The sequence below is a fragment of the Schistocerca cancellata genome, chromosome 3, assembly GCF_023864275.1.
Source record: "Schistocerca cancellata isolate TAMUIC-IGC-003103 chromosome 3, iqSchCanc2.1, whole genome shotgun sequence".
NCBI lineage: Eukaryota > Metazoa > Arthropoda > Insecta > Orthoptera > Acrididae > Schistocerca > Schistocerca cancellata.
In genome coordinates this window covers 457,582,703-457,605,839 of record NC_064628.1, presented here as the reverse complement: position 1 = coordinate 457,605,839, position 23,137 = coordinate 457,582,703, and the positions used below count along the sequence as shown (strand labels likewise).

The 23,137-nt window shown below is 40.1% G+C and overlaps 1 protein-coding gene across 1 annotated transcript in view; it reads left to right on the top strand.

The window, feature by feature from the left end:
- LOC126176364 (testis-expressed protein 47-like) overlaps nucleotides 1-14,479 on the top strand; it is a 124,264-nt gene extending 109,785 nt beyond the window's left edge. The window contains exons 4-6 of the mRNA XM_049923519.1: nucleotides 152-307; nucleotides 1,952-2,002; nucleotides 14,438-14,479. Coding sequence (XP_049779476.1) covers nucleotides 152-307; nucleotides 1,952-2,002; nucleotides 14,438-14,479 — 249 coding nt within the window. The remainder of the gene's footprint in view (nucleotides 1-151; nucleotides 308-1,951; nucleotides 2,003-14,437) is intronic.
- The last annotated feature ends 8,658 nt before the right edge of the window (nucleotides 14,480-23,137 follow it).

The window sequence follows — 23,137 nt, the reverse complement described above, 5'->3', positions numbered from 1 at the left end:
TGTACTTGATATAATTTACAACATTTTGAAGAAATTGACCATGATTCTGTGGTTTATTTCTTTTTTAAGATTATTTCTTTTTGTTAAAAAAAAAAGAAACCATTTTCGTTTTAAGAATATGAAAATTGTAAATATTTCTCATCTATTGCAGCGATTCTTTCAACAATGGATTGCAAGACCAGTGAATGCTCATTTTTTACCTGAGTGTATTTCACCGGATTGTGATAGGTACAAAACAGCTCAATTACTACAGACATGCGTTGGGAAACTTGATCAGCTTGCCGAATTACTCCAAAAGCAGACTATGGTAAGTTGTTCTACAAGTTTAATGCATGGCATTTTTAAAAGCAGTGTCTGTTGGTGGCATGAACAGTGTTTGCTAGAGTAAATGCAAGGCATTTATTAGTAGGCTAGGCGAGTACTCGATGTTTATCTGGTGTGTATTTATTTCAGTTCTGTTAGTCCCCCCGCCCCCACTCTGTATCCATCTGCTCCTGCCCCTTTCTCTGTCCATCTGCTGTTTCCCCTTTCTCTGCTATATGCTTACATACATATTTATAATATGCACTTGCTGAGTACCCTTGTTGCCCAGGTATTTATTCAGTCCAATTGTTTGTTAGTCCATCTCCTCCTCCACCCATCTCTGTCCATCTCCTCCTTCCCTCCTCTCTGTCCATCTCCTCTGCCCCCTCTCTCTGCCCACCTCCTCTATCTTCACAACCAGACAGTCCCCTCTGTGCCCCTCTTTTTCTCCATCTGCTCCTTCTCCCTCTGTCCATCTCATCGTCTCCTCTCTAATTCCGTCTCCTCCTCCCTTTCTTTTACCATCCCTTCTTTCCCTCTTTCATTGTCCATCTCCTCACCCTGTAATATAACTTGGCCAAAATGTTTTTGTGGTAAATTTTGGGATGTATATCGTTGCTTAACACAAGGAAAACCATCATCAATATACCACATCTTATTATGGATACCCTCCATCAAAAAATAATACGGATGTTGTATGATCTGGGGTGCTGCTTCTTGATGCTGCTGTAGGTTCATCTTGATGTTACTGCATCACCACATGGGAATCATGTAATGGTATAAGCAAGTTTCAGTGCTTCTTGTTCACTGAGAATTTTATTTCACATGCTAGATTTTCAGCGGCGAACGTACAAATTCTGACTACATGCTGTTGATACAAAATCAGTCCAAGACTGATGTAAGACTGGCCTAAGACTGACCTATGGTGGCATACAAATCACCTCTGTTTATATGGTTTTAAACAATTACTTTGATTGCTATATATTGAATTTTGAATATTTAACAATTAAAGTTTTTACATACATCTTACCAAATTACATAGAAAATTACATGGGATAACAGTGAATAATTTCATACAAAGCCAGAAAATAATCTGTTTCTATTAAGGCTATAAATGTTTTATCATTGCACCAATATATTCCATTAATTTGCATATATTATTTTACTAACTTAAAGTAAAATTATTTTCAGGTGAACAGAGCGATTAGTTTTATTGAATGAAAGGCCTAGATTCAATTAATTAAATTTTATATGAGTAAAATTTTACATTTTTATATAGTTGTAATTACAGTTCTATTATGTAACACCAATTAGAACATGAGCATGTTTGATTGTGTGTGAAAAATCATCATGTCATATTTGTGTTAGGAAAATGAACAATTTCTGACTTAAAAAACATACAAATAGCTGTCTCTCAAGGACTTGAAATATTGGAACTTAAATCGTTAATTACTCCATAGTTACAATAGCAATTTTCTTCCTACCATGAGCCTGTAGTTTGTATTGTGTGTAAATTATGATGGTACATTAGTTTTTTATCCAACAAGTTTCCTTCATTCTATATACTGGTGAGGCCTGATGTAAACAGTGTCAAATCAACAAATTAAATTGGTGTAAATTACTAATTTTACTTACATGCCCTCTTCAGGTGAGTGGAGATGAGCCTGGAACAAGATACAGGATTCCAAAAGGGGTTATGGTATTACAATACCCCCCCCCCCCCCCCCAAAGAGGTTTGACTATCACAGAGAGACAAAGCCCTTCTAAATCTCTGGCTAAAATTAAGAGAATATAATCATGACTAGTGAAACAAACAAACAATTTGACAATTAGTGTGTGTGAAAAATGTCTACTACCATAACGAAATTTTATAAGGCATATGTAATTTTAATGTGAGGTATGTGTTATTGTGTGTATATAGTTTGTCAGCCAACTTTCTCAGATACAAAATGAAATTTCTCTCACTGTGGCAGAGAAAAAAGAAAACAAAGAGAAAAATACAAGCATATAAAATTTCACAGTTTTGTCATCTTGGTGCCCTTTTGATGCACTCCATTGAATGTTCTATGAGATTCCTTATTGCTATGTTCAATTGTTCATATATTATTACCTAAGAAATTGTGTCTTACCTCTAAAAAATGTTAATGTGAGTTGGATGTCAAGTTATGGATATAGTATCACATAATTTTTTAATTTTTATTTATTTGTTTTTTAATATGCAGTCGCAATGTGGTCATACTTTATTTTCCCAAACAATAACATACCTCAACTGGAATGCCAGACAGTAGATGCTGTATCAAACTGATTTCAATGTCAGAATTTCAATAGACCAAAGAAAAGTATCGTCTTCTTAATTTAATGGTCAATGATTATGTCTATATCAGTGTCCTTAAATAAGAGAGAATATACATCAGTAAACAAAATTAATTATTTCTCAGAATAACCCCTCTGTTATCGCAACTACTGTGCCTCTCACCTTCATGAGTTTATCAAATGTAGTAAACAGTTTTTCAGTATAAAGTGTTGTGTTTTATCATACTCCATTTCACATCATATTGTTCCAACTCTTTCCTCATTTATTTCAAATTTGCATCAGCACAAAATCATCATTAGTTTACTCATATATAAATATATCACATAATTGTTAATCTATCTAATCACAGTGTAACTTCTGATTCAGAAGTATGGTGAACTGTTCAATTTAAAGAGTTATTCTGTGTGTATAATACAATGTGACAAAAGAAAATTCAAGCTGATAGCATAAAATCTAACCTACTATACCAGACAAAATGTATATTTGTGTCCATGAATGACATATCAGATTCCAAAGTTATCCTACATTAAATCATAGAAAAACACTAACTTAAAGTATATTCCAGAAAATGCAAAGGAAAATTCCCTCCAGGCTGTTAAGTGAGACTGGAGTAATTCATAGAACGGTACAGGATTCATCCACTCATAGTAAATGCGATTGCAGCAAATTATTCTAGGACCACAAAACAAGTTATAGTTGAAGGAAGTCCAAAATCATGACATCACAACTGAAACACAGATCAAATTGATATAGTAAGCAAAACTACATGAAACTAGAATTTGGCATGAGACACCTCAAACCAAATTGAAAGTGTTCAAGGCCTACATTTGCGATGATCGGACAGACCTGAAAAATCCAAACCACCATGTACTAACCAGTAAGAAAGTTCAATATCAAGTAGTTCAAATCTTAAAATCCACAAGAAATAAGTATGCATGAATGTGAATCAATACGATGTGGAACTTCGCAAGTTCCAAACAGACATCGTCTAATACCACAAGACAAGTAGAGGTTAGTATTAGGAGCACAAAGGTTCAATGATACAGTGAAGCATCAACAATGAATGCAACTCATGTCAAATATGGGAAAATATTCCAGATAAGTAAAATTATTCATGTTCATACAGTAATAAAACGTGGCGAAAAATGTTTTGTGGGTGATGTTCAGTCACTATCTAATTATTTCATACCACGTTTTAATAAGAATGGTTGTTTGGAGATGAGTACATATGTTGGCACTTAAATGACCCAATAGGAAAAACAATGTAAGTATTCCATAATATCCCAAACAGGTAGTTGAGGAAATCAATTACAAAAACCACATCAAAGCACCAAAGGACATATTTGATGAATGCTAACAACCAACATAGAAAACATGACACAAAGCATTTACAAGATAGGAAAGTTGCAACTCACCTTATAGTGGAGATGGTGAGTCACAATAGGCACAACAAAAAGAGTCACACAATTGTAGCTTTCAGCCATTAAGGCCTTTGTCAGCAATAGACCCACATACACCCACGCACGCACACACTCACACAAACACAACTTGCACACATGTCTGCAGTCTCAGACAACTGAAACTACACTGCAAGCAACAGCACCAGTGCATGATGGGGCTGGCAACTGGGTGGGGGTAAGGAGGAGGCTGGAGCGGGGAGGGGGAGGGATAGTATGGTGGAGGCGGCGGACAGTGAAGTGCTGCAGTTTAGATGGAGAGAAGGTGGGGAGGGGGGGTAAGTAGCAGAAAAGAGAGAAATATAAAGAAATTAAAAGACTGGGTGTGGCGGTGAAATGACAGCTGTGTAGTTCTGGAGTGGGAACAGGGAGGGGGCTGAATGGGTGAGGACAGTGACTAACAAAGGATAAGACCAGGAGGGTTACGGGAAAGTTCCCACCTGCACAATTTGGAAAAGCTGGTGTTGGTGGGAAGGATCGATATGGCACACTCTGTGAAGCAGTCATTGAGATGAGGGATATCATGTTTGGCAGCATGTTCAGCAACACGGTGGTCCACTTGTTTCTTGGCCACAGATCGTCTGTGGTCATTCATGTGGACAGACAGCTTGTTGGTCGTCAAGCCTACATAGAATGCAGCACAGTGGTTGCAGCTTAACTTGTAAGTCACATGACTGGTTTCACAGGTAGCCCTGCCTTTGATGGGATAGGTGATGTTAGTGACCGGACTGGAGTAGGTGGTGGTAGGAGGATGTATGGGACAGGTCTTGCATCTAGGTCTATTACAGGGGTATGAGCCATGGGGTAGGGGATTGGGAGCACGGGTTGTGTACAGATGGACGAGTATGTTGTGTAGGTTCAATGGACAGTGGAATACCACTGTAGGAGGGGCAGGAAGGATAGTGGGCAGGACATTTCTCATTTCAGGGCATGACAAGAGGTAATTGCAACCCTGGCGGAGAATGTAATTCAGTTGCTCCAGTCCTGGATGGTACTGACTTACAAGGCGAATGCTCCTTTGTGGCCGGACTGTGGGACTTTGGGCGGTGGTGGGAGACTTGAAAGATAAGGCATGGGAGATTTGTTTCTGTGCAAGGTTGGGAGCATAATTACGGTCAGTGAAAACTTCAGTGAGACCCTCGATATATTTTGAGAGGACTGCTCATCACTGCAGGTGCAACGCAGGCTGTACGGAAGGGACTTCTTGGTGTGGGATGGATGGCAGCTGTCAGAGTGGAGGTATTGCTGGTGGTTAGTAGCTTTGATAAGGACGAAGGTACTGGTGTAGCCATCTCTGAGGTGGAGGTCAACATATAGGAAGGTGGCTTGTTGGATTGGGTAGGACTAGGTGAAGAAAATGGGGGAAAAGTTGTTTAGGTTCTGGAGGAATCTGGATAGGGTGTCCTCACCTTCAATCCAGATAGCAAAGATGTCATTGGTGAAACTGAACTAGGTAAGGGGTTTAGGATTCTGGGTTTTTAGGAAGGATTCCTCTAGATGGTCCATGAATAGGTTGGCATAGGATGGTGCCATTTGGGTGCCATGGCCACACCCTGGATTTGTTTGTAGGTAATGCCTTCAAAGGGGAAGTAATTGTGGGTGAGGTTTGGAATCTATAGGGTATCTGCAAAGGTAGTGTTTAATAGCAGTAAGGCCATGGGCATTAGGAATGTTAGTGTACAGGAAGGTAGCATCATTAGTGATTAGAAGGGCACCGTGTGGTAAAGGAACAGGAACTGTGAAGAGTCAGTTGAGGAAATGGTTGGTATCTTTTATATAGGAGGGTAGGTTCCTGGTAATAGGTTGGAGGTGTTGGTCTACAAGAGCAGAGATTCTCTCAGTGGGGACACAGTAACCAGCCACAATGGGTCATCCTGGGTGGTTGGGTTTATGGACTTTGGGAAGCATGTAGAAGGTAGGAGTGTGGGGAGTGGTAGGGTTAAGTAGAGAGATTGAGTCTGGGGAGAGGTTCTGGGATGGGCCTAAGAATTTGAGTAGTGACTGGAGATCCTTCTGGATTACTGGAATGGGGTCAGTGTGGCAAGATTTGTAGGTGGAAGTATCTGAAAGCTGACGGAGTCCTTCCCCCAGGTAATCCATGCGGTTCAAAACAATGGTGGTGGTGCCTTTGTCTGCAGGTAGGATCATAAGGTCGAGATCAGTTTTTAGATGGTGGACTGTGGTTCTTTCTGAAGATGTAAGGTTAGTTTGCATGTTGAGGGATTTGGGGAATGATGATGAGGCAAGGTTTGAGGTTAAGAAATTCTGGAAAGTTAACAGGGGGTGGTTTGGGGGCAGTTGGGGTGGATCACGGTTGGATAGAGGAGTGAACTGAGTTAGGCAAGGTTCAGTATTGGTCTTTGGTTGAGGCTGATTGGTTGGGTTTGTGGCGAAAAAGTGTTTCCACTGTAGGGACTGGGTGAAGGAGAGAAGGTCTTTAACAGGTCCTTCCTGATTTAATTTTGGAGTGGGGGAAAAATGTGAGGCCTTTGGAAAGGACTGATATTTCTGTGGGACTAAGGTTTCTGGAGGAAAGGGTCATGACGGTGTTGCAGGTCTGTTTAGGTTCTGGGTTCTATGTGGTGGTGGGAGGGAGTTTAGGAGGGTAGGGTAAGTATAGATCTGTGAGACAGGGTTTGTCAGCTATGAGGGGACATGGGTGAGGTTTGGAGGTTGTTGTAGTTGTGGTGGACAGTGGTACTCCGAGGCAGGAGTAGGAAGTGAGCAGGATGGAGAGCTTTTTGAGGTGGTGTTTTGCATGTTGCTCAAGTTCCTGCAGGGCAAGAGTTTCAATGTGTGTTGTGGGTTCCAGGAATTTGGGATTACATAGTAGGAGAATCTCACCAAACGAGTTAGTCAAATCATCTGTACTAAGATTAAATTTATTTTCTACTTTACTAGTATCATCACTCATTTCCGTCAGCATTAAGTCCCAAAATGCTTCACAATAATCAACTCTGTTTCTCTGGTAATTATTGTATCTACTGTGGAGTCTGCGACCTGAATTTCGCCTTCCTCTCCTACTTCTAGCATGATTTCTGTAGCTGTTCTTCACCTCAAACTGACAGGCTCGCAACAAGGTGCTTACCTGCTTTCCTGATTATTATTTTCGTAGGATCTGTTACCATTTCTCCTTTGATTACCTCCGCCCTGCTCATTCCTATTATTGTTATTACTCAAATTCTGATAGTTGTTACCAAAATTATTATTTCTTCTATTACCATCGTATCTGTTGTTATTGTTCCTGTTGTTATTCTGGTGATGTTGGGATGACCAGTGCTTACTGTATGACCAAAACTTGTTTAAAAATAATTTTTCAGACTCTGCAAATTCATTTTTGGGTTAACATGCTGGTTAGCCCAAGGTAAAGCTTCTCCATCTAAAAATCATTTACAGAATTCCCTTTCATATGTTCTGGCATGCCCAGTGCAAAGCTGTCCTTGCACCGGTACAAGTAATCAACAGGGTGTAGTTCAAAATCACCCCAAGAAATTTTTGTAATAACATTATTGCCATTTTTTTAAAACATGTTATTACTGCTGTATATACTACTAAATATTAGTCTCTAGGTTTACAACTTTAGAGTTGACTGTTTGTAGATTATTTGATACTTCATTCACTTTACTGTTTACTGAAAAAATTGCTCTGAAACGAGTGTGGAATTTATTTTTAGTTTCTTGTCAGTGAAATTATTTTTGGTTTCAGTATAAGTTTGTATGTTATGCTGTGTATGTTATGTTGTGTGTCGAGTTCATCAATGACAATGTTTTCTGTTCTTTTTCTCGTTCGTCAAGTACGTCAACACATTTGTTAACTACCGTATTTACTCGAATCGAAGCCGCACTTTTTTTCCAGTTTTCGTAATCCAAAAAACCGCCTGCGGCTTAGAATCGAGTGCAAAGCAAGCGGAAGTTATGAAAAATGTTGGTATGTGCCGCCACACCTAACTTCTGCCGTCGAATATATGTAGGGCGACACAGGCATGCTTTGTAGGCACAAAGATAAATACTGGCGCCAAAACCTCTGCGTCAGTAAATAAATTTAAAAAAAAAGTGGAAGACGAGCTTTTTTTCTCCGCCGCAAGTTTCGACCACTGCGTTTTCATACATTATCCAACGAAGTAAATACAAATTCCGTATTGTTCATCTTCGAATGTAGCACAATATCAGTGTACTACGAAAATCTGACTGGCAAGACTGTTTGGGATGTTTGTCAATATGGCCAACTCTACGTTCTGAATTTTTTCCTATCTGTGAGAAGAGATGGTTGCTAATAGGAACCTGATGAAATTTGAATCACATACAGTATTCTCTTCACCATAAGAATAATACGAATATAAACATTTTGCCATGTATTCTTTTGTGTTTGCTGCTATCTCATTTAAATCCTGTCTGCCTAATAAACTACAAAACTAGAGTGAGACAACAGCAAACGCGGAAGAATATACGTATCGTGTCATGTTTATATTCGTATTATTCTTATGCCTAATAATGATACAGTCTGAAATGAAGCACGGCAAGTGACTAGATTTTTAAATCTAAGATGACTCTAATTTCTGTGCAGAATTTGATGTAATAAAGAAGCGGCCGCAAAGATTTTCAAATGGAGAAAAATTTTTGCCTAACTCTCGTTCAGAACATGTTCTATCATACGCAGTCTATTATTTGATTCTTGTTGATCATTATCAAAGAAAGCAGCAGTGTAAGTAACAACAAATAGCAGTCTCTTGCCATTGTTTCGCTAATGAGACGATTCCTCTCTTTTTTTTTTTTAATTGTACGCGGCGGTAGCGCGCACAAAAGCAAGCCATGCCGCGAGCCGCGACAGGCCGTAAACACGCACTATCAGAATGCGACAAACAATGCATGACACAGTGCAGTAATGCATTTTCAGCTTAAGAGTGACGCAAACACCTATATCAAAGAAAACGGCACTTATCAGATCAAAGCAAAATAAGCAATCGATTCAAACCAGACGAAGCACGTGAAAAAGGAAGAGCACCCGTATAAATACGGACGGAGCGCCTGACGCATAGCAATGGCTACGTGGTAAAGCTTAACTGCTAAGCTTACGACTCGAACCAAACGACTGTAGCTGTATTGTCATTCACCTAAATTGTGTCTCATATTACAATGGACCAACTTTGTTTCGATTTGGAGGTGTGGCCTAAAACTTTTCTCTCCCCTTGAATTTCGAGTCTCAAATTTCAGGTGCGGCTTAGATTCGGGAATTTTTTTTTTTTCCTTGATTTCGAGTCTCATTTTTCAGGTGCGGCTTAGATTCGAGTGCGGCTTAGATTCGAGTAAATACGGTAGTTGAGATTCAGTAACAGCAAAGTTCTTAAAACAATCCACTTCAGATTCTGCATTGTCTACTCTTTCATTTCTACTCTTTATTTTTCTATTTACCTTATTAAGATCTTCCCTAATTGCCTCTAGTTTCTGGTCTATTTTTCTAAAATTATTTTTGGTGTCCTCTCTATTTTTTTTTTTTTTATTTTGCTCCAACAGTTTACTTTCTAGTAACAGAGAACATTTTTCCAGTATGTCTTCTGATTGTTGAAATCCATGGAAAGGTGAAATTATACACACATCAAAAAAGTTTTGCATCACCCCGTTTCCCAGAACTCTTGAAGATAGACGTTGACTGTGGATATTGTATCACAGACACAGTTCCTTTGACTGTTCAGAGACACCACTAAACCAGCCCAAAGATTTAAACAACCATGCATGAGTAGCACCAATTAGACAGAGGAGGTCCGACAGCCAATCAGTTCCAGTCATTCCACCAGGAAGGACATACATGGCTCATGGCTCATGTTGTTTGTAGTTCAACCATGCCTTGATGGTCAGTACCACGGTTCGATCGCATCCACATTGTTGCTTTGTGTTAGGAAGGGCTCTCAACAAGGGAAGTGTCCAGGTGTCTCGGAGTGAACCAAAACAATTTTGTTTGGAGATGGAGATACAAAGAGACAGGAACTGTCAATGACATGCCTCGCTCAGGCCGCCCAAGAGCTACTACTGCAGTGGATGACTGTTACCTATGGATTATGGCTCGGAGAAACTCTTGACAGCAATGCCACAATGTTGAATAATGCTTTTCGTGCAGCCACAGGACGTCGTGTTATGACTCAAACTGTGCACAATAGGCTGCATGATGAGCAACTTCACTCTTGATGCCCGTTGTGAGACCCATCTTTGCAACCACCACACCATGCAATATGGTACAGATGGGCCCAACAATATGTCGAATGGACTGCTCAGGATTGGCATCATGTTCTCTTCACCGATGAGTGTCGCATATTCCTGCAACCAGACAATCGCCGGAGACGTGTTTGGAGGCAACCTGGTCAGGCTGAATGAATTAGACACACTGTCCAACAAGTGCAGCTAGGTGGAGGTTCCCTGCTGGTTTAGGGTGGCATTATGTGGGGCTAATGTACGCCGTTGGTGGTCATGGAAGGTGCTGTAATGGCTGTACAACATGAGAATGCCATCCTCCAACAGACAGTGTAACCACATCAGCAGCATATTGGCAAGGCATTCGTCTTCATGGATGGCAGTTTGCGCCCCCATCGTGCACACCTGGTGAATGACTTCCTTCAGAGTAACAATATAGCTCGACTAGAGTGGCCAGCATGTTTTCAGACATGAACCCTATCGAACATGCCTGGCATAAATTGAAAAGGGCTGTTGATGGACGACATGACCCACCAACCACTCTGAGGGATCTATACCGAATTGCCGTTGAGGAGTGGGGCAATCTTGTAGATAGTATGCTACAACAAATACAGGCATGCATCAGTGCAAGAGGATGTGCTACTGGGTATTAGAGGTACTGGTGTGTACAGCAATCCGTATCACCACCTCTGAACGTCTCACTGTATAGTGGTATAACATACAATGTGTGGTTTTCAGGGGGAATAAAAAGGGCAGAAATGATGTTTATGTTGATCTCTATCCCAATTTTCTGTACAGGTTCTGGAACTCTTGGAACTAAGGTGATGCAAAACTTTTTGATGTGATGATGAATTCTCGTGGCCTTGAGTGTTTAGATTTGGCGTCGATGCATGCAGCTCCCAACCCAATCTTGTTTTGATTCCGTCTTTGGTCACATAGAGAAAATATATTGCTTCTACTCATTTTAACTAATTTTACACAACTTGACAAGATGATGAGTCGTGCTTGGGTAGGTCAGATGGTAGAGCACTTGCCCATGAAAGGCAAAGGTCCCGAGTTCGAGTCTCGATCCAAAACACAGTTTTAATCTGCCAGGAAGTTTCACATCAGCGCACCCTCCACTGCAGAGTGAAAGTGCTAGTTCTGTAAGGTTCGCAGGAGAGCTTCCATAAAGTTTGGAAAAACACTTCCGAAAACTATCTTTCCTATTTACTACTCTGTTACGTAAATAATGTTTTGCTACTTATCTGACAATCTATGCTCGTTGTTGGTGTTGAGCCGTTGACTCACATGTCCACTTTTTCCATACAGGTCTTTGTTTCTATTCACATCCCAGTACTGTTATATGGCACAGTATATTGTAAGCAATTATTTCACATGAACCTTAATAACCGTTAGCATACGATGCAGTTTTATACCTATCCCAGCTTCTTTCACCATGTTGTAATATAGCATGGTGAAAATGTTTTTACGGCGAAGTTTGGGATGTGTATCTTGCTTAAAACAAGAAAAACAATGATCAGTATACCACAGCTCATTAAGGATATCCTCCACCAACAGAATAATACGGGTGCTTTCTCTTGATGCTGCCGTAGGTTCATCTTGATGTTATTGCAATGCCACATGGGAACCATGCAATGGCATAAGCAAATTTCAGTACTTTTTGTTCACAGAGAATTTTATTTTGCACACTAGATGTTCTGCAGTGAACATACAAAGGCTGACCGTGTGCTGTTGATACAAAATTCGGTCCAAGACTGACGTAAGACTGACCTATGGCAGCGTACAAATCACCTCCGTTTATATGATTTTAAACAATTACTGCTATCATTACATACTGAATTTTGCATATTTAACAGTTAAAGTTTTTAAGTTTTTACATACATCTTCCCAAATCACATAGTAAATTAGTGGAATAACAATGAGTAATTTCACACAAAGACAGGGAAGAATCTGTCTCTATTAAGACTATAAATTGCATGTTTAGTTATTGCAACAGTATATTCTGTTAATTTGCATATTTTATTTTATTAACTTAAACTAAAATCATCCTATCATTTTGAGGTGAACAGAGCGATTAGTTTTATTGAATGAAAGGCCTAGATTCAATTAATTAAATATTGTATGAGTAATTTACATTTCTATATAGACATAACTACAGGTCTGTTAACTGACACCAATTAGGAGATGAGCATGTTTGATTTTGTCTGAAAAATCATCATGTCATATTTGAGTTTGGCAAATGAAGAATTTCTGACTTAAAAACGTAAAAATAGCTGTCTCTCGATGACTTGAAATATCGGAACTTTAATTGTTAATTACTCCATAATTACAATAGCAATTTTATTTGTACCGTGCACCTGTAGTTTGTGTTGTATGTAAATTATGATGGTACATTAGTTTTTAATCCAACATGTTTCCTTTGTTCTATATACTAGTGAGGCTCAATGTAAACAGTGTCAAAGCAACAGTTTAAGTTGGTGTAAATTACTAATATTATGTATATCAAATAATGGAAAATCAAGTATGGAATGTAACAATACCAGAGAAGGAAAGTTGCTACTCACCATATAGTGGAGATTCTGAGTCGTGATAGACACAACAAAAAGATTCACACAATTAAAGTTTTTGGCCGTTAAGGCCTTTGTCAGCACTAGACACACCTACACACACAAGCGCGCATAGCCTTCATGTATACAATATTTTTTCCTGTGAGGTATAGATGGTTATGATTTAACAACAATATAAAACTTTCTAACTAATAACTGGTCCTCTTATTTTGTTATTAAATATATCTCCTGCTTGAAATAATGAAGAAACAAATTATAATATCTAACCAATGTAGTGAAATCATGAAAGAGATCAGAGAGTGGTGAAAATATAACTTGTGTGGCAGAGAGTTCCAATTCTGGGACTGCAACTCGCAACTCCATTGGTTGCGGCAAACACATTACATGGAGATGGCCATTGGCCCACTATTGGAAATAAAGACTGGCTTAGTGGGCATCTCAGCAGTTAATATCAAATATTTGAAGATTTCACTACACTGAATCATGAATACAATTGTTACCTTTTTCTAGACCTGAACTGTGATTTGGGACTCTGTTGATCAGGTGTTGTCATTTAATATGATTCATTGGTACTGATTAGAGCAGAGCTCATGATATTAGCTGTCATAACATTTGCTCTCTATTGTGTTTTTGGTCATTGTGTTATTGTCAGTGTTTGTTTATTGACGCGCAAGTCACCAAAGTGGTGTCAAATTGAAAGACTTGCACCCAGCAAATAGTCCACCCAACGGGAGGCCCTAGTCACACAACAATTATTAGTGTTTGTTTACACATGCCACACACATTGTGGATGCAAAGTTTGCTCAACTGAGGCAGCATCAGGTACTGTTCCAATAGCAACAAAAGCAACAGCAAAAATAACAAAAGCAGATTTGGAGACAATTAAAGCACTACATAAATAGCACTGTGACCAGATGAAGTCTATAGCAGAGTGAGACAATAATGATCCTCCAACAGCAGCAACAATCCCAGTGTTGACAGCAACTGTATTTCTGGATCTGATGATTCAATGGAAATTGGAATACATGTCCCTTATGACTTGCACTCATTTTAAAGGCTGGTAACATTTATGACAACCATCTTCAGTCAGTTTTATCATTGTATTTTAGTAGTTACATATAGAAATTGATTCTCAAATTATAACTACTTGTAGAACCTTGTACTTCATCATACAATGTCTTGTGTATTTTTTGTCCATTCATTCTTGGATATGAATACAGGTAGTAGCTGCTAGACTGAGTTTCAATGATAATGTAAAATCAGTGTTAGGGAGCGTGAAAAGAAGACTTCAGTTCATTGGAAGCGTTCTTGTTTCATACTTACATTTTCTCAGTATTTTCTGACAGCTATCCTTTCCTTATAATTTAGCTTGCCTTTTATTTTACATTTCATTCTCAGCTGAAATAAATCCATTATACGTAAGATCAAAATTTCCATCGTTGTGGAGACCCAGATCATAACACAAGACTTTTCTCATAACCTTTAGTAAACATTTTATGCATTTCCATTCTCGTATCTTACATCAGTATGCATTATCATACAAAACTTGTAACCTAAAAGCATTCATAAAATTTGAGTGTTGATATACAAAATATTTATGTACATTTGCAGATAGTCAAACATAATTCTGTTTTCCTTTTTAAAAGATTGTGATAAGATAGTCCAAGAATCTAGAAATGAAGGACAGAATGACCCAGTTCAGGGAAGCACTATGCACCAAATAGTGTGCTCATTAAACTGTAATGAACCCTCTACTAATTTGTGGATTCACTTTGAATCTGACCCACTGTTTCACCATCTTGTTTTGCAACTTTTGGTGTAATTTCACCCTTATGTTCCATACCATTTGCCAGACTGATACTAAATGCAATAAATTTGCTGTACATCTGACCCCCTGCAAATACATATGTGTTGACCATTTGGCATCTAGCAAAAAGAGAAGTGAAAAATATTGTTAATACCCTAAACATTATTGTTTGTACATTTATATTAAACCTCACCTTTTGTAAGATGTTCGTTTTACTGTCAATGCCAAAAATTCCTTCTACCTCCATTGTAACTATTAACCTCATTGTCCACGTCTAGTAACTCAAAAAAGCAATGGCAGTGTGCATAGCTACAACACTAGGAGAAAGGCTGATCTTCACTATTCTAGCTTATATCTAACATTGACACAGAAAGGGGTGAATTATGCTGCCACAGAAGTCTTTGGTCACATACCAAATAGCATCAAAAGTCTGACAGATAGCCAACCAGCAATTAAAAACAAACCAAAATAATTTCTGTATGACAAGTCCTTCTACTCAGTAGACAAATTTTTAGATATAAATTAGTAATAAAACAATTATTAATGAATAAAAGAAATATTGAATTATGACATGTAAACTTGTGTTGAACTGACACATTCCACATCATTACAAAGTGTCATATTCATGCTCTATGGAGCAAGTATGGATGTCATCTAAATCTAATCCAAGTTTAACTGATCTTGGCAACTTAGTAACAGCCTTCTTTGCTTTTACAATCTTCACTTTCTCTTTAAGAATTTCACACTTCATAGTAATTATTGCTTATATTAGCATTAACTAGTTGCGTTTTGTTTACTTCAAAATAACTACGGAAGTTTCAGACTTTCTTTTAATTAGATCATTCCACTCATTAATATTATTAGAGTTGTAGTGTAAGTTATCCTGAAATACAGTAAAATCGTTATTTATTCACATCTTTCCTTTACATAACTCATAAATTTCAGTACATATTTACTTCCACCACTCGGGATAAACCCTTTTACATAAAATTGCCAATTTTTTATACATTGTCTCATCAAGTAGTCTATTTCATTTCCAACATCTACTCAAACTCTATTCAGAAGATTATTATTGTACAATCCTATCATAATGCAAGACATGAACAACAGTGCAGCCACAATTAACCAAAGTTTATTCTTCCACATACAAGTGAACAACAAACATAGGAGCTGATATTAGTAAACAAGAGGAAGACTCCAGGAGATGGCACAGCAGATGATGTGCCGTGTGCATTAGTCATGGGGCCCATCGCAGACAGCCCCTGTTGGCTGGTCTGCGCACATGCCATTGGCGAGCTATGAAGTGTAGCGAGCCAGTGGCCTGTTGCTGTGGTGCATATCCAGTTGTTTCATACACCTCTGCCCCTATGGGGAAAGGGATCTCCAATGTGGGCAGCAGGTGCCACAGGTCATGGAGATTCTGAGCTGGAAATATGTGATGGCCACTCCCCCACAAAGTACCATAAGAGAGGGCCAGTGGCAAAGGTGTTGGTAGCATGTCAGTGTCTGGGTCCTCTGTGATAGAACTGTGCCGATAATAAAAGCACCAGTCACTAGGACGGGAGCATGGGACACTGGTGGTAAACAACCCAATGGCATCAAGGGTTGGAACCCAGAGGAGAGGCAGGAGGCAGTGACATCCACAAGGAGGGCAGGTCCACCCCTGTAGCATTGATGCCCCATGAGAGCAGGGTAGCTGCTGAGGAGGTAGGTAAAAACAACAGCAGCAGACTCACAGCTCTCACCAAGGCATGAGGATGCAGCTGATCATGGTAGCATGCCATCAGCCCCCCCTGTGGTGCACTCCATACAGAGGCAGCAGCCACAGCATCTCTGGACTGTGGCCAAAATCCACTTGGGTTGGCAGCCAAACCTCCAAGCTCTGACTGTGGAGCCAGGAGTGAACCATGATGAGGCCCACTCCGACTTGAGGTTAGTGAGCCAGCAAGAGCTATGCAGGAGGGTGCATGGCTGGTGACAATGGAGCATCTTGGCCAGACTCCGATTGCCCATCAGAGTAAACTTACAGGAACTCAAGAAACATATCAAGACATTGTCTGGATTCCACAATTAAGAAAGGTCTGACACACAAACTGTGGACCACTATTGATGACAAGTGAGTAAGGGAATCCTTTAGTAGAAAAATAATGGAAAGGGCCTGAATTGTAGCCTTGGCTGATGTCAAAGAACAGCAGACAGCATGTGGAAATTTAGAGAAAACATCAACAACCAGTAAGAATTTGGGAAGGGTCCTGCAAAATCAACGGAGACATCTTCTCATGGTCGTTGCAGTGCAGGCTACAGAGAGAGACTCACCATGGCACTGCCTGTAGGTAGCATGCTCAGAGCAGGTCATAACAAGATACACAATGTCACTGTCGATGCTGGGCCAAAGGTTGTGCTGATGCGCCAGTGAGTCAGTATGCGGGACCCCCCTCCTGCAATGTCCCTGACATAGGAGCTAAATCACATCTTGCCATAGGGTGGCCAGGATCACAACCCTGGGCAATAGCCCAACTGTAGCTAAAAGAACAACAGCATCAAATACTAAAAGGCAGTGACGGAGGACAAAATAGTTAAGCAGAGGATCAGAAACCCTACCCAGGGGCCTGTTTGGCCAATCATGCTGAATGAGGGGAACAACTTATTACAAAACTGGATTGGCAGCTGCTATCCACTGTACATTATGCTTCAACATCTTGTGAAAATAGAAACTGAGATGACCGTAAGGCATTGATGGTCACAAGGCCGCCGAGTTGCAAGTCTTTTCAGTTGACAGCACGTTGGACAACTTGCATGTCAATGATGATGAAATGATGATGAGGACAACACATCACCCAGTCCCCAAGCAGAGAAAATCTTCATCCAGGCCAGGAATCGAACTTGATCCTGCTGCATGGCAGTCAGATGCACTGACCTCTCAGCTAAGGCGGCGGACATCTGAAAGTAAAGGAGTTCATCCTGGTCAAAAGTGGGATTTGGACCCATCAGAAGTGGGGACAGCACATTGGTGTTGGCAAGTTGCGTGGTAGGCTGAAAATGTATTTCAAAATAGAAATAAGGCCCAGTGCTGGAGGTGATGTGCTGCTTCATCGGGCAACAAAGCAGAAGGATTAAACAATGAAACCAAGGGCTTGTGGTCAGTAATAAAGTGAGACTTAGATCCATGCAAGAACATAAGAAACTTTTTGAGGGCATAGATTATAGCAAGCATTTACCTGCCAGGTTAGCCAAAAGTGCTAATGCACTGCTTCCTGGACTCAGGTAGGCACACTGGCCCCGAATGAAATCTGCCCGGCGGATTACCAACAAAGGCCGGTGTGCCGGGCAGCCTGGATGTTGTTAATAGGAGGTTTTCCACATCCCACTAGGTGAATACCGAGCTGGTCCCCATGTCCTGCCTCAGTTACACAATTCGCAGACATCTGAACATGTTCACACTATCCTATGGACTGCACTATACACAGACAGTTGGGGGGGGGGGGGGGGGGGGGGTACGGGATGGCGACAGGAAGGGCATCCGGCCACCCCATAAATTAACCTTTCCAAATCGATCCCAACCATGCTGACCCTGTGAAACCATGGGACAAGGGCACAAGCAAAAGAAGACGAAGATTATAGCAAACATTTCCTTTTCAATTTGGGAGTAGCGCTGTTGGGTGGAGTTGAGTGTTTTGACACATAAGCTATCAACATTTGGAACCATCCTCGCATTGATGTGCGAGAATGGCCTCGAGGTAATACTGAGAGGTGTCCATACCCAAAACGAGGTGGTGGCCAAGGTGAAAAGCAAACAAGAAGCAGAATGTAATTTAGATTTCAAAATCACGAACAAGTGTTCACAGGCCAGTGTCCACCAAAAAGGAACACTCTTGTGGAGAAACTTGTGGAGGGGAAGGGCCAACGTGGCTGCAACCAGAATGAATTTGTGATAGTGTGCACTTTTTTACTTGAAAATGCTTGGAGTTCTATTTCATTGGTAGGTGAGGCAACATGGTGAGTTAAAGGCTTAACACGATTGCGAGAAACCTCAAACCCCAAGTACACAATGGATGGCTGAAAAAAGTATGACTTGGGCAAGTTGCACTTCAGCCGTGCAGTATGCATGGCCATGAACAAGGAACATAAGCTACATAAATGTTCTTGGGTGGATGCACCCATAAAATGATATCATCAGGATAGTTGATGCACCCCAGAACAGATATTGACAGAAATTTAAAAAAAAAAAAAAAAAAAAAAAAAAAAAGCTGCAAAATTGCTGGGGTGCTAGCCATACAAAACAAAGAGGTACTGATATTTGTACAACCCAAAGGTCGTGCTAAACACAAGGATCTGTTTAGAATCCTCATCCAACGGAACCTGTAAATGGGCTTCAGATAAATAAATTTTGGAGATAAGCTTGCCCCCAGCAAGTTTCACCAGTAACTCGTCCAAATGGGGCAAAGAATAGGTGTATTGATAGGCTGAGATTTAATTGAGACTTTTAAGTTGCCGCAGAGGTGAAGCTGACCAGTCAGTTTTTTAACAATTATGCAGGGGTTAGACTACTCACTCGTTGTAAAAGCTGTGTAACTCCCAATGACATCAGCCTGACCAGTCCTGATTTCACTTGATTGTGCAAAGCCACTGGAAAAGAGCGCTGGCCTTGCAGGTTCCAGAGTAATGTGGACCACAAAACTTGTAGCACAACCTACCCAACTGAGAAAAGAGTCAGAACTCAGAAGACAGAGAATGTAACTGCTGATAAGGAAACTGTATGGAAACAAGGTACTCGATATCTGAAATGGAAAACTCAAAAGTGTTGAAGGCACCCAGATCGAACAAATTTTCGGCACCAGTATCATCCACTGCAAAAAAACCACAGATTTGTACACAGTGGGAACCATAAGTTGTCCAAAAACTGTAATAAGCTGCTTTTCATAATTCCCCTAACACCAAGTAACTGGAGATAACATCAGAGACCCTAGAACCACATACGTTTTTGAGTTCAGTAAAGCCACAGCTGCACCCATGTCCACCTTTACTCTGAATGCTTTGTCTATCACTTGCACTTCAATAGACAGTTTGTTATGATCCAAAGCACTGGAACACACAATTAACATCCATGTCCATTTCCACAGGAGGGCCTGGTGATGACAGACATACACTAGATGTCTTTTTGTCGTGCAGTTGTTGCAAGTTGTCCAGTGCTTAGGGCACGTGGTCAAAATGGCCCTGAGCACTATGGGACTTAACATCTGAGGTCATCAGTCCCCTAGATCTTATAACTTCTTAAACGTAACTAACCTAAGGACATCATACACATCCACGCTCGAGGCAGGATTCAAACCTGCGACCATACTGGTCGCGCGGTTCCAGACGGAAATGCGTAGAACTGCTCAGCCACACAGGCCGGCGCATGTGGTCCTGTCATTTTGCACAAAAGAATATGGGCTAATATAACAACCAAAACAATCAGTTATTCATAAAATTATTGAATTAGATAGGTAAAAAATCTACTCACCAAGTGGAGGCAGAACACACACATAAAAGACTGTTGTGATTGGCAAGCTTTCGGAGCCAGCGGCTCTGTCTTCAGGCAGAAGGGTTGAAGGGGAAAGAAGAAGGGTGAAGGAAAAGGACTGGAGAGGTTTAGGAAAAGGGGTAGATTTTGGTAAAGTCACCCAGAACCGTAGGTCAGGGGAGACTTAACGTATGGGATGAGAAGGAAAGACCCGCGGTTCTGGGTGACTTCCCAAAATCTACCCCTTTTCCTAGACCTCTCCAGTCCTTTTCCTTCATCTTTCTTCCTTCCTCTTAAACCCTTCTCCCTGAAGAAGGAGACACTGGCTCTGAAAGCTTGCCAATCACAACAGTCTTTTATGTGTGTTTTCTGCTGCCGCTCAGTGAGGGGATTTCTTATTTATCTAATTAAATGATTTTAACAAAATAATATGGGCAAGATGATGGCATGGGGCCCTGTCATTTCTGTGGTTTTGTGATTGTTTTTGTTGTTTGGCATGTGGCTGTCCAGTGTGGCACAGAGGCCACATTTGTATAGCTGCTATATCATTGCCTTCCCAAGAACTGACTGAGTCTTGATAACCAGGAACAGAAGCCACCACAGCAATGCCACACCATGCCTCAATCTGATCACCTGCAACATGAGATACCTCAAAACATTGGCCTTATTGAACACTTCAGCCAAAGATAGATTCTTCCACCGTAGTGTACATTGATGCACCTCCTTGTCAGGAGCCAACCAAATGATGGCATCATGGACCACAGAATCAGAATAGAATCATGATGAACATTGATAACAAACTGACATTTGCAAATAAGGCTGTGGAGTTCGGCCGCCTAAGCCCAGTAAGAATGGTGGGGTTGTTTATGAGAAAGACACAACTTGACACACACTGCAATGATATATGTGTGTTTACAGTGATAATTCGGCAACTTATAGATTTTGTCAGACAGAAGCAATGAAGGTTTCTGGAGCAGGGCTAAGTGGCACAACAACTGATAGACCCAAGGAGAAAGACAAGAAAGGAACAAAGCCTTAGGGATGTTTGCATCAGTGACACCAAAAGTGAGGAGGTGTTGCCAAAGCCACTTCTCATAAGCATCCCAGTCTTTGAACACATCATCATAAGGGGAAAGAGGTAGCATGTACGCTAATGGCATGGAAGCCCGCATGGTCATGGCAGCTGACATGTTCATGATAGCACCCGTAAGAACCTGCTGCTACTCGAGGAGAGATTTGAGCACTGCCTCCAGTGTCATGAGAACTGAAGGAACAACCATATAGATTGAGTATGCGGAAGTGAACATACTAATCACCAGTTGTGCCATAATGTGAAGCACGAACAACAATGCAACCACAATTAACCAAAGTTTTGTTCTTCCACACACAAATGAACAACAAACATAAAAGCTGATACAAGTAAATGGTAAGAACACAATCTGAAAATGAGTGCCTGGTGCACTGTGCTTATAAAGGGGAAGGCTCCCGTTGAAAGCACATCAGATCTTGTGCCCTATGTACTATTGATGTGGTCCATCACAGGCAGCATCTGGTGGCCAGCCCATGCAGGTTCTGTTGGCAGACTAGTTGTGTAGCATGTTGGCGCCCTGCTGCCATGGCATGTAGCAAGGTATTAAATAAAGGGTTATAACTAATCTACTTACAGATTTGTTCTGAATGCTTTCAGCAATCAAATTATGGACATCATTTGACTGTGTATTCGAGGTATTTTCAGGCATTTCATCCACATTTTTGTTTATCTGTGTCACTTAATGAAAAGCATCTCTCCTTTCTCACTAAAACTACCGTTCACATTACAAGTGCTAATCTGACCACCACATAAAAATACCATAAAATGCCTCCCCATCTACACCAACAGAATAACTCTACACTGTATCAGACAGAATTTCATTATTGGCATAATATGCATAAGTATGTGTATCAACATCGTATGTGCACCAATATCTGTCTGCACTACATTATATCCTCAACTTGGTTAACAATTTTATTCAACACTTGTAAACAGTCTGTTTCCACATCAACAAAGGCATCAATGTTCACAGCAATACGTTTCTGATTGACCCCCAGATCTTGAATGCCCACATTATTTATTTGCTTTATACCAGAAATCAAATCATTATTATCATCAGAAGAATAAGTTGACATGACTTTAAGAAAATCATTTTGACAATAGTCAACAACTTCCATTCCCTTGTTACATTTATTTTCAATTACATTCTTGTTTGGGGGCTCATTAGTGACAAAATATTCTAAATTTGAACCCAAATTTTGTTACATTTTCATTTGATTGCTAAATCCAGTTATCCAAAGTATCCTATCTTGCTGTACTGAACAGATACCATGGAAATAATTGTGCAAATGATGTAGACCAAAAAAGAAATTATGCCATTGTTGATGGCCAGTTCCAGTTTTAAAAATCACAGTTTATACAGGTGAAGAGATGTGCAGCTCTTCCTTTTCAACCGCTTACAGAAGAAAACTCATCCAACCATTAATCAAAGTTATAGTCATTGTTAAATTTCAAAGTGGTATAATATACAATGACAGGTACATGAAAATACAGTGCTCACAAAATAATTTATACTGTGATCACCAGAATTAATAGCACTGTTCAGTAAATAATATTTATTAAACATTACCACTCAGAGCTACAACATAGTTTTTGCATGTGTGGCTTTGAAACCCAAACTTTCACATAAATGTTATAGTTGTATTAGATTGGCACTGACTTAAATGCAAACTGACCATATGACATGACAATTATGTTATCTAGGAGCAAACATTTACCACAACTGACATAATTGTGTTCATTATCATTAATACTCTTAGCTTCCATCCCCTTGAACATAAATAATAAACACTGAAATAAAAATTTTAATTACATGTGAAATCAAGATAGTGGAAGATGCTTAAATTTGTCTTATAATCTACAGACGGGATAGTAGAAGCAAAAAGTGAATCTAGAAATGAAGAATGGATT